Source organism: Oryctolagus cuniculus, chromosome 4, assembly GCF_051225735.1.
Source record: "Oryctolagus cuniculus isolate XC-2025 breed Fujian yellow rabbit chromosome 4, ASM5122573v1, whole genome shotgun sequence".
Taxonomy (NCBI): Eukaryota; Metazoa; Chordata; class Mammalia; order Lagomorpha; family Leporidae; genus Oryctolagus; species Oryctolagus cuniculus.
Genome location: NC_142870.1, coordinates 124974151 through 124989491, shown reverse-complemented (window position 1 = coordinate 124989491; position 15341 = coordinate 124974151). Strand labels below are relative to the sequence as shown.

The following is a 15341-nucleotide window of genomic DNA, read 5'->3' as shown; positions in this document are numbered from 1 at the left end:
CATTGAATGTTACATCTTAATAATTGGCTTTTCTCTTGGGATAGGGTGGGAAAAGGATGGCTGGAAAGGTGCAGAGTGTTCTCTCCAACAGTCCTTACTTGGGAGAAGGGAGAGGAATCTTAGGCTTTTCATCTATGCATAGATACATGAGTTCCTTCCTTCTCCAATCAGTATATTCTGAAATTGTATAATTTAAGATTTGCTATTGCTCTCTAATAATTACATGATTATTTTCAATTGTAGGTGGGCTATGCCTCTACCTGCACAGTTCTTAGTGACAAACGCCAGTTTCCATCTTACATTCGCACCATAGCCAGTGATAAGTTCCAGTCTGAGGCCATGGTAAAACTTATCCAGCACTTTGGCTGGGTCTGGATAGGCACTATAGCAGCTGATGATGATTATGGAAAATATGGAGTGAAGATTTTTAAGGAGAAATTGGAGAGTGTCAACCTCTGCATTGCATTCTCCGAGATCCTGCCCAAAGTCTATTCCAAGGAGAAAATGCAAAAAGTTGTTGACGCTGTAAGGACCTCCACTGCGAAAGTCATTGTGCTTTATACATCCGACATTGACCTCAGTCCTTTTGTGCTGGAAATGGTTTACCATAACATAACTGACAGGACATGGATAGCAAGTGAAGCGTGGATTACCTCAGCCTCCATTGCAAAACCCGAATATTTCCCATATTTTGGTGGGAGTATTGGGTTTGCAGTACCAAGAAGTGATATACCAGGATTAAAGGAATTTCTTTACGACATACATCCCAGTAGGGATCCGAATGATGTCCTGACCATTGAATTCTGGCAAACAGCTTTTAACTGCACCTGGCCCAATAGCAGTGTCCCGTACAATACTGACCACAGGGTGAACATGACCGGTAAGGAAGACCGATTACATGCCATGTCTGATAGATTCTGTACCGGAGAGGAGAAGTTGGAGGATCTTAAAAATACCTACCTGGATGTGTCTCAGCTCCGAATTACAAACAATGTCAGACAAGCTGTGTACGCGATGGCCTATGCCCTGGATCGTCTGAGCAGATGTGAAGAGAAAGGGTGGCCATTCTTTGGAAAATACAAGTGTTCAAATTTACCTAACTTTGAGCCTTGGCAGGTAAGTAGTTGGTTTTACCCCATGGAAATGATCAGAATTCTCACTCTTAAAAATATTAATTTGCTTTTGTACTTAATAGACACAATTTCATCATGCACTGACCAATAATTAGGCCTTGCATGTGAGTCCTAAATGGGTATTTTAAATTTTCTTTTGTTAACAGAGTTGTTATTAGGTTTGTTGTTAAGGATAGGAATCCCCCTCCTGCCCCCCATGCCAAAACCAAACCAAAACAAAACAAACACAAAAAGCAGTGCTTTTAAAATTAGCGGTTTTTCCTTTTGTGTAGATTAAATTTCAAGAAAAGCATTCTAGGACTGAGAGGGTGACTTAGGGACCCAGGTTTCTTCTGTCTTGTCATTTTCCTACTCATAGTATTGGGGCTTCACCTTTAGTCATCATGTCCACATTCTAACCGGCGGGAAGGGCAAGGGGCAAAGTGGCCATGTTGCCTGCCGTGGGAGGATCATCTGGGAAATTACAGACAACTCTTCTCCTAGCTGTCAGCCGGGGTTACTCATGTGGTCCTATCTGACCTCAAGGGAAACTGGAAGGCGCAGTCTATGCGCAGCGTGGGCGTGGACACCAGGAGCTGAAGACTGTGGGCACCTCTCTTGGAGCTTGGCTCCACATCTTCTGTCTCAGTGTGGTGCCCCAGCATCTTGTGTAGGGACAAGGGAGCCAGAGTGCTCTCGCTGAGATACAGACTAACCAGATGCTCCTCTGGGGCTATCCTTCTGTGCCTTCCCTCTTAGGTCTAAAGGAGAAAGCATGCCCACCATGGTCTGCACGGTCGGCTCTCCATGACACAGGCCCTGTCCATCTCTCTGAGTTCATCTCTTTTTTCATAACCCTTTCTCTCCATCATTTCTTGTAATATTATATAGGTTATCATGGCCCACATGATAACTTATATAGTTTCATGGTGTTTGGAGCCATTGATTGCACACTGGGGCCGTTGCTGTGTTGTAGCAGAAAAAAACCACTGCCCACAGTGCCAGCATCCCATATGGGCGCTGGTTCGAGTCCTGGTGTTTCCATTTCTGGTCTTTCCCAAACTCCCTACTAATGTGCTTGAAAAAGCAGTGGAAGGTGGCCCAAGTGCTTGGACCTCTGCACCCTTGTGGGAGACCCAGAAGAAGCCTTAGCTCCTGGCTTCTGATCATCTCAGCTCTGGCCATTGTGGCCATTTGGGGAGTGAACCAGCAGACGGAAGACCTCTCTCTCTCTCTCTCTCTCTCTCTCTCTCTGCCTTTGTAACTCTGTCTTTCCAATAAATAAATACACCTTTAAAGAAATTGATTGCACATTGAGTTAAATTTTGTGTCTCCTTAGTCTCCAATCTGTAATAGTTTTCCTTTTCTTTCCTTGTTTTTCATGACCTTGATGTTTTTGATAAGACTAGTCAGCTATTTTTAGAATGTCTTTGGAACTTGTCTCATGATTAGGTTGAGGTTATGTATTTCTGGCCAGAATGTCAAAGAAGCTACATTGTGTCTCTTTCTACGCCTCTTATCAGGAAGTATGTGATATGATTATCTCATTGTAGCTGATTTTGTCTTTGGTCAGTTAAAGTGGTGTTTCTATGTGTTTCTTCTGTGAAGTTACTGTATTATCTTCAGAGTTAATAATTTATTTATGAGACAGTATTTTCCATTCTGAAAGTGTTCTGTTTCTCATCATTCACCAACACATTTTAGCATCTATTATTGATGCTCTTGCCTGAAACAACTACTACTGTATGGAAAAAAAGATTTTTTTTATTTCTCTCATTATTTCTACATTATTGGGTGAAATTCTCCTCCTCCACTGATTTATTTATATCGATATGGACTCATGGGTATTTATTTCTAGTCTGAGTAATAATCCATAACTTTTGGTATTTAGTTTGCTGCTCACAATTGTCCAGATTTGACCATTAGGAGCCATTTGAGTTGGCTTCTCTTTCCTTCTGGCCAGTCCTTACCCTTCCTGAGAGCTTCCTGACTTTCTGGCTCATCTTGTGTTTGTCTGCCCCAGATCTGGAGTCAGCTGTTTATTATAAGGGTCCCTTTTCCATTTTCTCAAGGATAGAATTTAGAAACCAAAATTTGAGTGGTATGTATATCCATTGGTACTAAGGAAATTGTGTTAAAAGGGACTGAGAAATTAAGTTGCTTTTTAAATACCCTAGGGGAGATCCTTCATTTTAAAATCATCTGAATAATTTTTTTTGTTAAAAATCAATACCCTTTTGTATGTGAAATTGCCACCTGCCAATTTATTATTTGAATATTGCAGTTTTATATATTAAATTTTCTCAGTGCGCTACAATTATGTGTCAGGATTGCAGGGAGAAAGGTCTTTGGGGAGAGTCAATAGACCGCATAGTATCAAGGTGAATGTGGATTAGTCACTAATGGAGGTCATTCTCTTTGATATACTCCTCACTTATCAGAAAATCAAAACTGAAAAGCAAAACTTCATAATAGAGAGGGTTAGCATGGTCAGTTAAGAAAGCACCTTAAATGTATAAAAATAAATTTTTAGTTTTATTTAAAACCAAAATTATAATCAAGTTTTTACTCATTCTTCCTAGATAATGTCAGTAGTAGATTTAAGTCAGAACACAAACACACATATACATACATATACATTTAATATACATTTATATACATTAAATCTATTCAGTAGTTTACTGGACATTTATAAATTATGTTGCCATATCTAGGTGGAAGGGAATTGTGTCCTACCATCCAGTGATTACATACTGATGGAAGTATGGGCAAGTTGTTCTAGGGAATGACAGGGAGTGGAAGCCTTTGGACATTTCCTTACTTGACTTTTCTGAGGATGAGAAAAGAAAACACGAGTTCCTCTCATTGGAGTTGGCAATGAAAGTGATGCTTGTGAGCTCTGATGCCTGTTTCTTTGGATTGAAAAGCGCAGATAATAAGAGGAAGAGGGAGAGATGAAAGGGCAGGGACGCAGATCGATCCTAGCGGGGAAAGGTAGTTGTAATAATTCTGACCTCGGCGTGCTCACTTGTTAAGGCTTTCAGGTCTACTGCCTTCATCCCTTTGAGAGAGGCAGAGCAGACGTGATTGTTCCCTTTCTCCAGACCAGGAGTTAATGCTCACTTGGTGTATACTTTTCTCAAGGTCATGACATTTGAGAGAATCAAAGATATGATTCCAGGTTATCACACACCTTAATTCAGGCTCTGTTCACTAAATTGTGTGCCTTTCTGGTTTGTGCAGGGTTAGGGAGTGGATGAGGCCCGCTGGTTGGGAAACGGAAGCCCAGAGTGGGTGGGACTGACTGAGATCAGGAATATATCCCTGTGCAAATTGTTTTGTTTGATTTGAAACACAGCACTATCTTAGCACAGCTAAGATTGAGGCAAGATTAAACAGGTATTATTTTATCAAAGCATCCAGGTTGTTGTCATTTCCATCCATTGTTGATACCCTTGGCCATGGCTTTTTCTGTCCTCATCCTTGTCCTTGAAGCATGAATGGAACTTCAGGATGCAGAGCAGTGAATTCCTTGGCACGTGTTAATCCCTTGGTTTAGAATCTCCTTGCCCCAAGTATTTGTCAGGCCAATATTCCTGCTAAGCTCCTGAAATCAGCTCATTTGGTCACTTCCTGTGGGGATTGTTTCCAGTTTTCCTAAAGTTATTAGTTAGCCTCTCCATCACTCATACACTTTCAACATTCTTCCCATAATAGCAACATAGAAGACATTGAGGTTTCCAGTTGGTACCTGTTTATCTAGACTATCCATTGGTCTCTTGTCAGGGCACGGGATGGCCCTATTGATCTTCCTGTCTCAGGCACCTTATCACAGGGAAGGGAGAAATGGTGGTGAAGGGTGTGCTGGTGTCTGTCAATGAAGAAATCTAGGAAGGGAGTCAGTCTGCGTCCTGGTGCAGCAGGTAAAGCTCCTGCCTGTGAAGCCAGCATCCCACATGGGCACCAGTTCATTTTTGTTGGTCTGGGCTGCTCTACTTCCAGTCCAGCTCCCTGCTAATGGCCTCTAAAAGCAGCGGAAGACAGCCCAGGTATTTGGGCGCCTGCTACCCTTGTGGGTACCTGGAAGAAGCTCCTGGCTCCTGGCTCCTGGCTTTGGCCTGGCCCAGCACTGGCTGCTTGACCAGCAGGGATGGAACCTGAGAATGGCAGTTCTCTCTCTCTCTCTTTCCCCCTCCCTTTCTCCCTCCCTCTCTGCCTTTCGAATTAATAATCTTAAAAAAAGGAAAAAGAAATCCAGGATAAAAGTAAAAATATTCTCTCTTCCCCTGACATAGAAATATTGGGAACTATTTGGCATCACTATGCTTTGTGTAAACCAGTACTATCCAGTAGAAATCCAGAAGCCTCATGGATAAATAGAAATTTTCTTGTAGTCATATTAAAAAACCAAGGTCACCATATGATATTAATTTTAACAATTTATCCCAGTGTATGTAAGGTAATATTTTAACATGTAATCATAATTGTGATAATATAAAATGTGAAATTATTAATAAGATAGTTTGCATTTTTTGAATTATGCTTTCCTAATCTAGTGTGTACTTTATACTTAGAGTGTATTTCAACTTGGTTGATCACCTTGCAGGTTCTAGTTGCCACAAGGTAGAGGTTGTTGTACCAGATATCAAAGGTATACAGGAAGAGAAGAAAAAAATCCCATTTCCTGAATTAGATAATTTTGAAATTATTTTCTTTCTAAGATTCTATTTTCTAAACAATTACATTTTTACAAATTGCTTTTTTCTGCCACCCCCTTGCTTTCTAGCTCATGTTCTTTATACAGAGAGTTAAGTTTACAACCCACGATGGAAGGAAAATTCATGTTGATAGAAATGGAGACGTGACTGGATACTATGATCTTCTAAATTGGCAATTAGATGATAATGGAGATATTGCCTTCGTGAAGGTTGGAGAATACATATTCACACAGTCTAAGTTTGAATTCATGATCAGAAAGAATTCAACAATATTTTGGAATACCGAATCCTCAAAGGTTAGTCACCCTGGTATCTTATTTTGTTTATATGTAGAGAGAATTGCATTTCTATATTGTTTTAGGACTTGTGGAATCTAAACATCTAAAATTTGCCATTCCAAGCCAATTCTCCTAAGAATGCAGGTACTTCAAAAAAAAAATCCTGGAAAAATGGAACCAAAGTAATGTTCATTTTGGAGCTAATTATTTTGAAGTCTATGCATAGTTTTTTTCAGAATGTGCATTTTCCACACTTTTTTGAAGACCTCTTATATGGTACATACCTTTTCTATACATAGTTTCAGAGCTCTTATTTTTAGAGTCTTTTTTTGGTTATTACTTTAAACATTAATTTCATTATTTTGTTTTTCTTTTTCATGTACTCCATTTGCACTTATGTTTGATATCATTTACCCATCTTCCATGTCATCCATGTTCTAGTTCTACCCTTTTCTTGATCTCATTCTTATTTTCTTGGTTGTTTTCTTGCTTTCATTCAGTGACCATTACTAAATTCTCACTCAAATATATTGACTTTCAAATTAGCTATATTTACTTATTTTTTGCTCAGAAGCCGTTTGTTTAAGGTATTCAGACTTCATGCATTTCATAAATACAACTTCGGAAACACAGTGATATTTTCCACACTTACCTAACTTTCTACCCACACTCCCACCCTTTGTCTTCCTCCTTCTGCTATTTCCATTCTTATATTTTACTAAGATCTATTTTCAATTAACTTTATACACATAATATTCACTTTATGCTAAATAAAGAGTCAAGAAATAATATGAAAAAAAGAACTGTTCTTCAACAGTTGAGACAAGGGCTGTTCAAAGTCATTACATCTCAAAGTATGAATTTCACTTCTATAAATTACCTTTTGGTGCTTTGTTAGTTACCACAGATCAGGGAGAACATATAGTATTTGTTCTTTTGGGAGTGGCTTATTTCACTAAGTATGATGTTATCCAGTTTTATCCACTTTGTTTCAACTGATAGGATTCATTTTTTTTTACCTCTGTGTAGTATTCCATGGTGTACATGTTCCATAATTTCTTTATTCAGTCTTCAGTTGACAAAGATTTGTGTTGATTCTTTATCTTAGCTATTGAGAATTGAGCTGCAATAAACATGGGGGTACAGATAACTCTTTCAAATGCTGATTTCATTTCTTTTGGTAAATCCAAGGAGTGGAATGGCTGGGTCATATTGTAGGTCTCTATTCAGATTTCAGAGATATTTCCATACTGTCTTCCACAGTGGCTGTACCAAGTTTACATTCCCACAAACAGTGGCTGTACCAGTTTACATCCAACCAACAGTGGATTGGGGTACCTTTTTCCCCACATCCTTGCCAGCATTTTTTGTTTGTTGATTTCTTTTGAAAGCCATTCTAACTGGCGTGAGGTGAAACTCATTGTGGTTTGGATTTGCATTATTTTCACAGCTGGTGATCCTGAGAATTTTTTCATGTGTCTGTTGGCCATTTGGATTTCCTCTTTGGAAAAATGCCTATTTAAGTCCTTTGTCATTACTTCACTGGGTTGTTTGTTTCCTCGATGTTGAATTTCTCGAGCTCTTAGTATATTATGGATATTAGTCCTTTATCAGTTGCATAGTTTGCAAATAATTTCTCCAATTTTGTCAGTTGCCCTTGACTTTGCTGAGTGTTTCTTTTGCAATGCAGAAGCTTCTCAATTTGATGTGATCCCATTTGTCAATTTTGGCTTTGATTGCCTATGCCTCTGGGGTCTTTTACAAGAACTCTTTGCCTATGCCATGTCTTGCAGGGTTTCTGCAAAGTTTTCTAATTATGTGATGGTTTCAGGTTGGAGATTTTCCCTTTTGATCCATTTTGAGTAAATTTTTGTGTTAGGTGCAAGGTAAGGTCTTGTTTCATACAATGCATGCAGAGATCCAGTTTTGCAAGCAGCATTTGTTGCAGTGACTGCCTTGCTCCAGGGATTGATTTTAGCTCCTTTGTCAAGATATGTTGGTTGAAGATGTGTGGGTTGATTTCTCAAATTTCTATTTTGTTCCATTGGGCTATCCATCTGTTTTTGTGTCAGTCCCAGGCTGTTTTTATTATAATTTCCCTGTAGTACATCTTGAAATCTGGTATTGTGATGCTTCTGGCTCTGTTTTTATTGTATAAGATTGCTTTAGCTATTTGGGGTCTGCTGTGTTTCCTTATGAATTTCAGCATAGGTTGTTCTGTATCTGAGAAGAATGTCCTTGGTATTTTGATTGGTATCACATTAAATCTGTAAATTGCTTTTGGTGGTGGGGATATATTGATGATATTGATCCTTCCAATCCACTAACATGAACATTTTTCTATTTCTTAGTGTCATCTTCTATTTATTTCTTTAATGTTGTGTAATTCTCTTTGTAGAGATCTTTGACATCTTTGGTAAATTTTTTTACCAATGTATTTGAATTTTTTGTAGCTATTGTGAATGGGATTGATCTAGAAATTCTTTCTTATCTGTGGCATTGTCTGCATATACAAAGGCTATTGATTTTTATGTGTTGATTTTATATCCTGCCACTTTTCCAAACTCTTTTATGAGTTCTAATAGCCTCTTAGAGGTGTCTTTTGGATCACCTACATGCAGAATCATATCATCTGCAAAGAAGGGTAGTTTGGCTTCCTCTTTCCCAATCTGTATCCCTGTGATTTCTGTTTCTTGCCTAATGGGTCTGATTAAAACCACCAAGGCTATAAGGGATAGCAATGATGAAAGTGGGTATTGTTCTCTGGCTCCAGATCCTAGGGGAAATACTGCAAGCTTTTCCCCATTAAATAAGATACTGGCTTTGGGTTTGTCATAAATTGCCTTGATTGTGTTGAGGAATGTTCCTTCTATACACACTTTGCTTAAGGTTTTCATCATGAAAGAATGTTTTATTTTATCAAATGCTTTCTCTGCATCTATTGAGAAAGTCACACAGCTTTTGTTTTTAAGTTTGTTAATGTGATGTGTCATATTGATTGATTTGCAAATGTTGAACCATCCCCTCATATCAGAGATGAATTCTACTTGTCTGGGTAAATGCTCTTTCTGATGTTTTTTGGGTTCAATTGGCTAGTATTTTGTTGAGAATTGTTGTGTCTATGTTCATCAGGGAAACTGGTCTTGTAGTTCTCTTTCTCTGTTGTATCTATTTCCTGTTTAGGAATTAAGGTGATGCTGGCTTCAAAGAAGGAGTTTGAAATGATTCCCTCCTTTTTCAATTGTTTTGAATGGCTTAAGAAGAATTGGAGTTAGTTCTTCTTTATTTTATTATTTTTTTTGACAGGCAGAGTTAGACAGTGTGAGAGAGAGACAGAGAGAAAGGTCTTCCTTTTTCTGTGGGTTCACCCCCCAAGTGGCCACTACAGTCGGCACGTTGCGGCTTCGGCTGAACTGAAGCCTGGAGCCAGGTGCTTCCTCCTAGTCTCCCATGTGGGTGCAGGGCCCAAGGACCTCTGGCGCCCCAACCAGAACTAGAACCCTGGGTGCTGGCGCTGCAAGTGGAGGATTAGCCTAATGAGCCACGGCACCGGCCTAGTTCCTCTTCAATTGTGTGGTAGAATTCTGCTGTGAAGCCATGCAGTCTTGGGCTTTTCTTTGTTGAGAGAGTCTTTATTATTGATTCAGTTTCCATCTTGGTTATTGGAATTTTTAGGTTTTCCACGTCTTCATGGCCCAGTTTTGGTAAGTTGCTTTGTCCAGGAATGCATTTCTTCTAGGTTTTCTGATTTGTTGACAAACAGCTCTTTGTAGCAGTTCCTGATGATTCATTTTATTTCTGTGGTATCTGTTGTTATAGTTCCTTTCTCATCTCTAATTTTATTGATTTGTGTCTTCTCCCTCTTTTCTTTCTTTGTTTCTTTCTTTGTTTCTTTCTTTTTTTTTTCTGGTTAGTTTGGCTGATGGTGTGTCACTTGTTTATTTTTTTCAAAAAAAAGGCTCTTCCTTTTGCTGATCTTTTATATGCTTTTTTTTGTTTCAATTTAGTTCATTTCTTATCTAATTTTAATTATTTCTTTTCTCCTACTAGTTTAGGTTTTAGTTTCCAGTTGTTTTTCTAGGTCTTGAGATGCATTGAAGATGTACTTGGTGCCTTTCCATTTTCTTGAGGTAGGCACCAATTGCTATAAACTTTCCTTTTAACACTGCTTTTGCTGTATCCCTTTAGGTTTGATATGTTGTATTGTTGTTTTCATTCATTTCAGGAAAATTTTTTTATTTCTCTTTTGATTTCTTTTATGACCCACTGTTCGTTCTGGAGCATATTGTTCAGTCTCCATGTGTTTGCATATGTTGTAGAGATTCTTCAGCTTTTGTTTTCCAGATTCATTCCATTGTGGTCAGAGAAGATGCATGATTTCAATTGTTTTGAATTTGCTGATACTTGCTTTATGGCCTTGCATATGGTCTATCCTAGAGAAACTTCCATGTACTGGTGAGAAGAATATGTAATCTGCAACTGTGGGATGAAATGTTCTGTAGAAATCTGTAAGGTCCATTTGGTTTACAGTGTCAGTTAAATTTGTTGTTTCCTTGCTGATTTTCATTCTGGTTGATCTGTCCATTGCTGAAAGTGAGGTATTTGGAGGCGGTGGCAAGATGGTGGAATAGGAAGGGAGCACACTGATAGTCCGGGGAGAGACAGCTTAATAAAAGTGGCGATACTGCAGGTTCAAGGAAAAGCAGGGGAAGAAACAGCAGAGGAAACTCTTCCGGCACTAGTGATTCACAGTGGACCTGCGTGGAGAGCATGGGAGCCCACAGTTGGGGACACCAGTGGCAGACTCAACACACCAGTGCTAGAACGAGAGGTGAGCCGAACCTCAGTAGCCTGAGACACTGGCAGGCAAGTGGAAAGTGGAGATTAAAGGGATCGACCCTGTGGCGAAAAGTTCACCAGGCTAACTAGAAGAGAGAGAGAGAGAAAAAAAAAGTGACCGATACAACAGACACGAGTTTCTCTCTCTCCGCTCACCTCTCAAAGTTGAGCAAGACAAAGAGCAGGCGCCATCTTGGACATACGTCAGAAGCAGGGCAACCTCAGGTCTGCACTGGCCCTGAGCCTAGCAGAAAAACCTGACTCTGGGGGGGTAGTGGTGGTGAATTAACAGGAGATTAGAACTTAGTGAATGTGTGGTGCTACTGATCTGAGACTATGAAAAAAGAGACGGTGCGGGAGAGAACTCACAGAATTCACGTGAGTACTCTCCAGAGACGCTACAATTCGGTAACCTTGGCAACCCAGTGGGAGATTACAGGAGAATTTCAGCCCACACTGAGGACAGGACAGATTCCCTGTGTGGTCCTTGGGAAAGAGCTTCCTGTCTCTGGCTCCTGTGGGTATATCATTCGCCTGCTAACTACCTCCAATTCTGTGCAACTGTGCGGAATACTTCCCTTTTGAGTCAAAAAAGAAAGAAAGAAAGAGAGATTAACCATGCCTAACCTGGGAGTGTCACCTTTGGCACACCTTTAACCCTAAGGAACCAAACAGTGCTCTCAGGCCACACCCATCTCAAGCCTTTAAGGCTCCATCAAAAGCAGACAGTCCACTTAATCTAGAGTCATAGTATAACAAGAAAAAGCACCACAGTGAAGAAACAAAAGAATATCTCTAATATGCCTAAGAACAAATGCAAAAACCGAGGTAATAAGAACAAGGAAGACACTATGACGCCCCCAAATGAAAAAGACACCCCAATTCAAGATTATGAAGATGATGAGATAGAAGATATGCAAGAAGCGGATCTCAAAAAATTGATAAGAACATTAAGAAGTTCTCAAAAACAAATTCTTGAACTACAGAAATCCTTAATGGACAAGATAGAAAATCTTTCTTGCGAAAATGAAATATTAAGGAGGAATCAAAATGAAATGAAACAACTAGTAGAACATGAAACTGTGATAGTGACGAGAAATCATACTGAAATGAAGAATTCAATAGATCAAATGACAAACACATTAGGGAGCCTTAAAAACATAATGGGTGAAGCAGAAGAGATAATATCGGACTTAGAAGACAGAACAGGAAAGGATACAGTCAAACCAAAGAAAAGAAGAGGAAATTAGAAATTTAAAAAATATTGTTGGGAATCTACAGGCTACTATTAGAAAACCCAACATTCGGGTTCTAGGAGTTCCTGAAAGGCATGGAGAGGTAGAAAGGATTAGAAGGCCTTTTTAGTGAGATATTAGCAGAAAATTTCCCAGGTTTGGCGAAGGACAGAGACATCCTAGTACAGGAAGCTCATAGAACCCCTAATAAACACGACCAAAAGAGATCCTCACCACGACACGTTGTAATTAAACTCTCCACAGTGAAACATAAAGAAAAGATCCTAAAATGTGCAAGAGAGAAACGTCAGATTACTCTCAGAGGATCTCCAATCAGACTCACAGCAGATTTCTCATCAGAAACCCTACAAGCTAGAAGGGAATGGCGAGACATAACCCAGGTACTAAGAGAAAAACCGCCAGCCCAGAATATTATATCCTGCAAAGCTCTCATTTATGAATGAAGGTGAAATAAAGACCTTTCATAGCAAACAGAAATTGAAAAAATTTGTCGCCACTTTTCCAGCCCTGCAAAACATGCTTAAAGATGTGTTAACACACAGAAACACAGATACACGGTCATCAATATGAAAGAAGGTAAAGCAAGGAAACCTCACAGCAAAAGATCACAGGGAATTCAAAGCATATATTAGAAAATATCTTTGGCAAATGGCAGGGCAAACTTACCACTTATCAATAGTCACATTGAACGTTAATTGCCTGAACTGTCCAGTTAAAAGACACCGATAGGCTAATTGGGTTAAGGAACAAAACCCATCTATTTGCTGCTTACAAGAAACACATCTTTTCAACAAAGATGCATACAGACTGAAAGTGAAAGGCTGGAAAAAGACATACCACGCCAACAGAAATGAGAAAAGAGCGGGCGTAGCCATCTTAATATCGGACAACATAAACTTTAACACAAAAACTGTTAAGAGAGACAAAGAGGGACACTATATAATGATTAAGGGATCAATTCAACAGGAAGATATAACAATTATCAATGTATATGCACCTAATTACAGGGCACCGGTTTATTTAAAAGATTTGTTAAGAGACTTAAAGGGAGACTTAGACCCCAATACAATAGTACTGGGGGACTTCAATACTCCACTCTCAGAAATAGACAGATCAACAGGACAGAAGATCAACAAGGAGACAGTAGATTTAAATGACACTATAGCCCAAATGGATCTAACAGATATATACAGAACTTTCAATCCTACAGCTAAAGATTTTACATTCTTCTCAGCAGTACATGGAACCTTCTCTAGGATTGACCACATACTAGGCCATAAAGCAAGTCTCACCAAATTCAAAAGAATTAGAATCATGCCATGCAGCTTCTCAGACCATAAAGGAATGAAGTTGGAAATTAGCAACTCAGGAGTCCCTAGAGCATACGCAAACACATGGAGATTGAACAACATGCTCCTGAATGAACACTGGGTCATTCAAGAAATCAAAAGAGAAATCAAAAATTTTCTGGAAGTAAATGAGGATAACAGCACAACATACCAAAACTTATGGGACGCAGCAAAAGCAGTGTTAAGAGGGAAGTTGATATCAATAGGTGCCTACATCAAGAAATTGGAAAGGCACCAAATAGATGAGCTTTCAGTTCTTCTCAGGGATCTAGAAAAACTGCAGCAAACCAGACCCAAATCTAGTAGGAGAAGAGAAATAATTAAAATCAGAGAAGAAATCAACAGGATTGAATCCAAAAAAATTACAAAAAATCAGCCAAATGAGGAGCTGGTTTTTTGAAAAAATAAACAAAATTGACACTCCATTGGCCCAACTAACTAAAAAAAGAAAAGACCCAAATCAATAAAATCAGAGATGAAAAAGGAAACGTAACAACAGACACCACAGAAATAAAAAAGAATCATCAGAAATTACTACAAGGACTTGTATGCCAGCAAACAGGGAAACCTATCAGAAATGGATAGATTCCTGGACACATTCATCCTTCCTAAATTGAACCAGGAAGACATAGAAAACCTAAAGAGACCCATAACTGAGACAGAAATTGAAACAGTAATAAAGGCCCTCCCAACAAAGAAAAGCCCAGGACCAGATGGATTCACTGCTGAATTCTACCAGACATTTAAAGAAGAACTAACTCCAATTCTCCTCAAACTCTTAAGAATCATCGAAAAAGACAGAATCCTCCCAAATTCTTTCTATGAAGCCAGCATCACCTTAATCCCTAAGCCAGAGAAAGATGCAGCATTGAAAGAGAATTACAGACTAATATCCATAATGAAAATAGATGCAAAAATCCTCAATAAAATTCTGGCCAATAGAATGCAACAACACATCAGAAAAATCATCCACCCAGACCAAGTGGGATTTATCCCTGGTATGCAGGGATGGTTCAATGTGTGCAAAACAATCAGCGTGATACACCACATTAACAGACTGCAGAAGAAAAACCCTATGATTATCTCAATAGACGTCGAGAAAGCATTTGATAAAATTCAACACCCTTTCATGATGAAAACTCTCAGCAAATTGGGTATGGAAGGAGCATTCCTCAATACAATCAAAGCAATTTATGAAAAACCCACGGCCAGCATCCTATTGAAGGGAAAAGCTGGAAGCATTTCCACTGAGATCTAGTACCAGACAGGGATGCCCACTCTCACCACTGCTATTCAATATAGTTCTGGAAGTTCGAGCCATAGCTTTAGGGAAGAAAAAGAAATTAAAGGGATACGAATTGGGAAAGAAGAAGTCAAACTATACCTCTTTGTAGATGATATGATTCTTTATTTAGGGGATCCAAAGAACTCTACTAGGAGACTATTGGAACTCATAGAAGAGTTTGGCAAAGTAACAGGATATAGAATCAATGCACAAAAATCAACAGCCTTTGTATACACAGGCAATGCCACGGCTGAGGAAGAACTAAGATCAATCCCATTCACAATAGCTTCAAAAACAATCAAATACCTTGGAATAAACTTAACCAAGGAAGTTAAAAATCTCTACGATGAAAATTACAAAACCTTAAAGAAAGAAATGGAAGAGGATACCAAGAAATGGAAAAATCTTCCATGCTCATGGATTGGAAGAATCAACATCATCAAAATGTCCATTCTCCCAAAAGCAATTTATAGATTCAATGCAATACCAATCAAGATACCGAAG

The 15341-nt window shown here is 39.0% G+C and overlaps 1 protein-coding gene across 1 annotated transcript in view; it reads left to right on the top strand.

The window, feature by feature from the left end:
* The window catches only part of LOC100344493 (vomeronasal type-2 receptor 1), a 38797-nt gene that overhangs the window by 2326 nt on the left and 21130 nt on the right, over positions 1 to 15341 (top strand). The window contains exons 2-3 of the mRNA XM_070072608.2: positions 244 to 1116; positions 5899 to 6126. Of these exons, the coding sequence (XP_069928709.2) occupies positions 244 to 1116; positions 5899 to 6126 (1101 nt within the window). The remainder of the gene's footprint in view (positions 1 to 243; positions 1117 to 5898; positions 6127 to 15341) is intronic.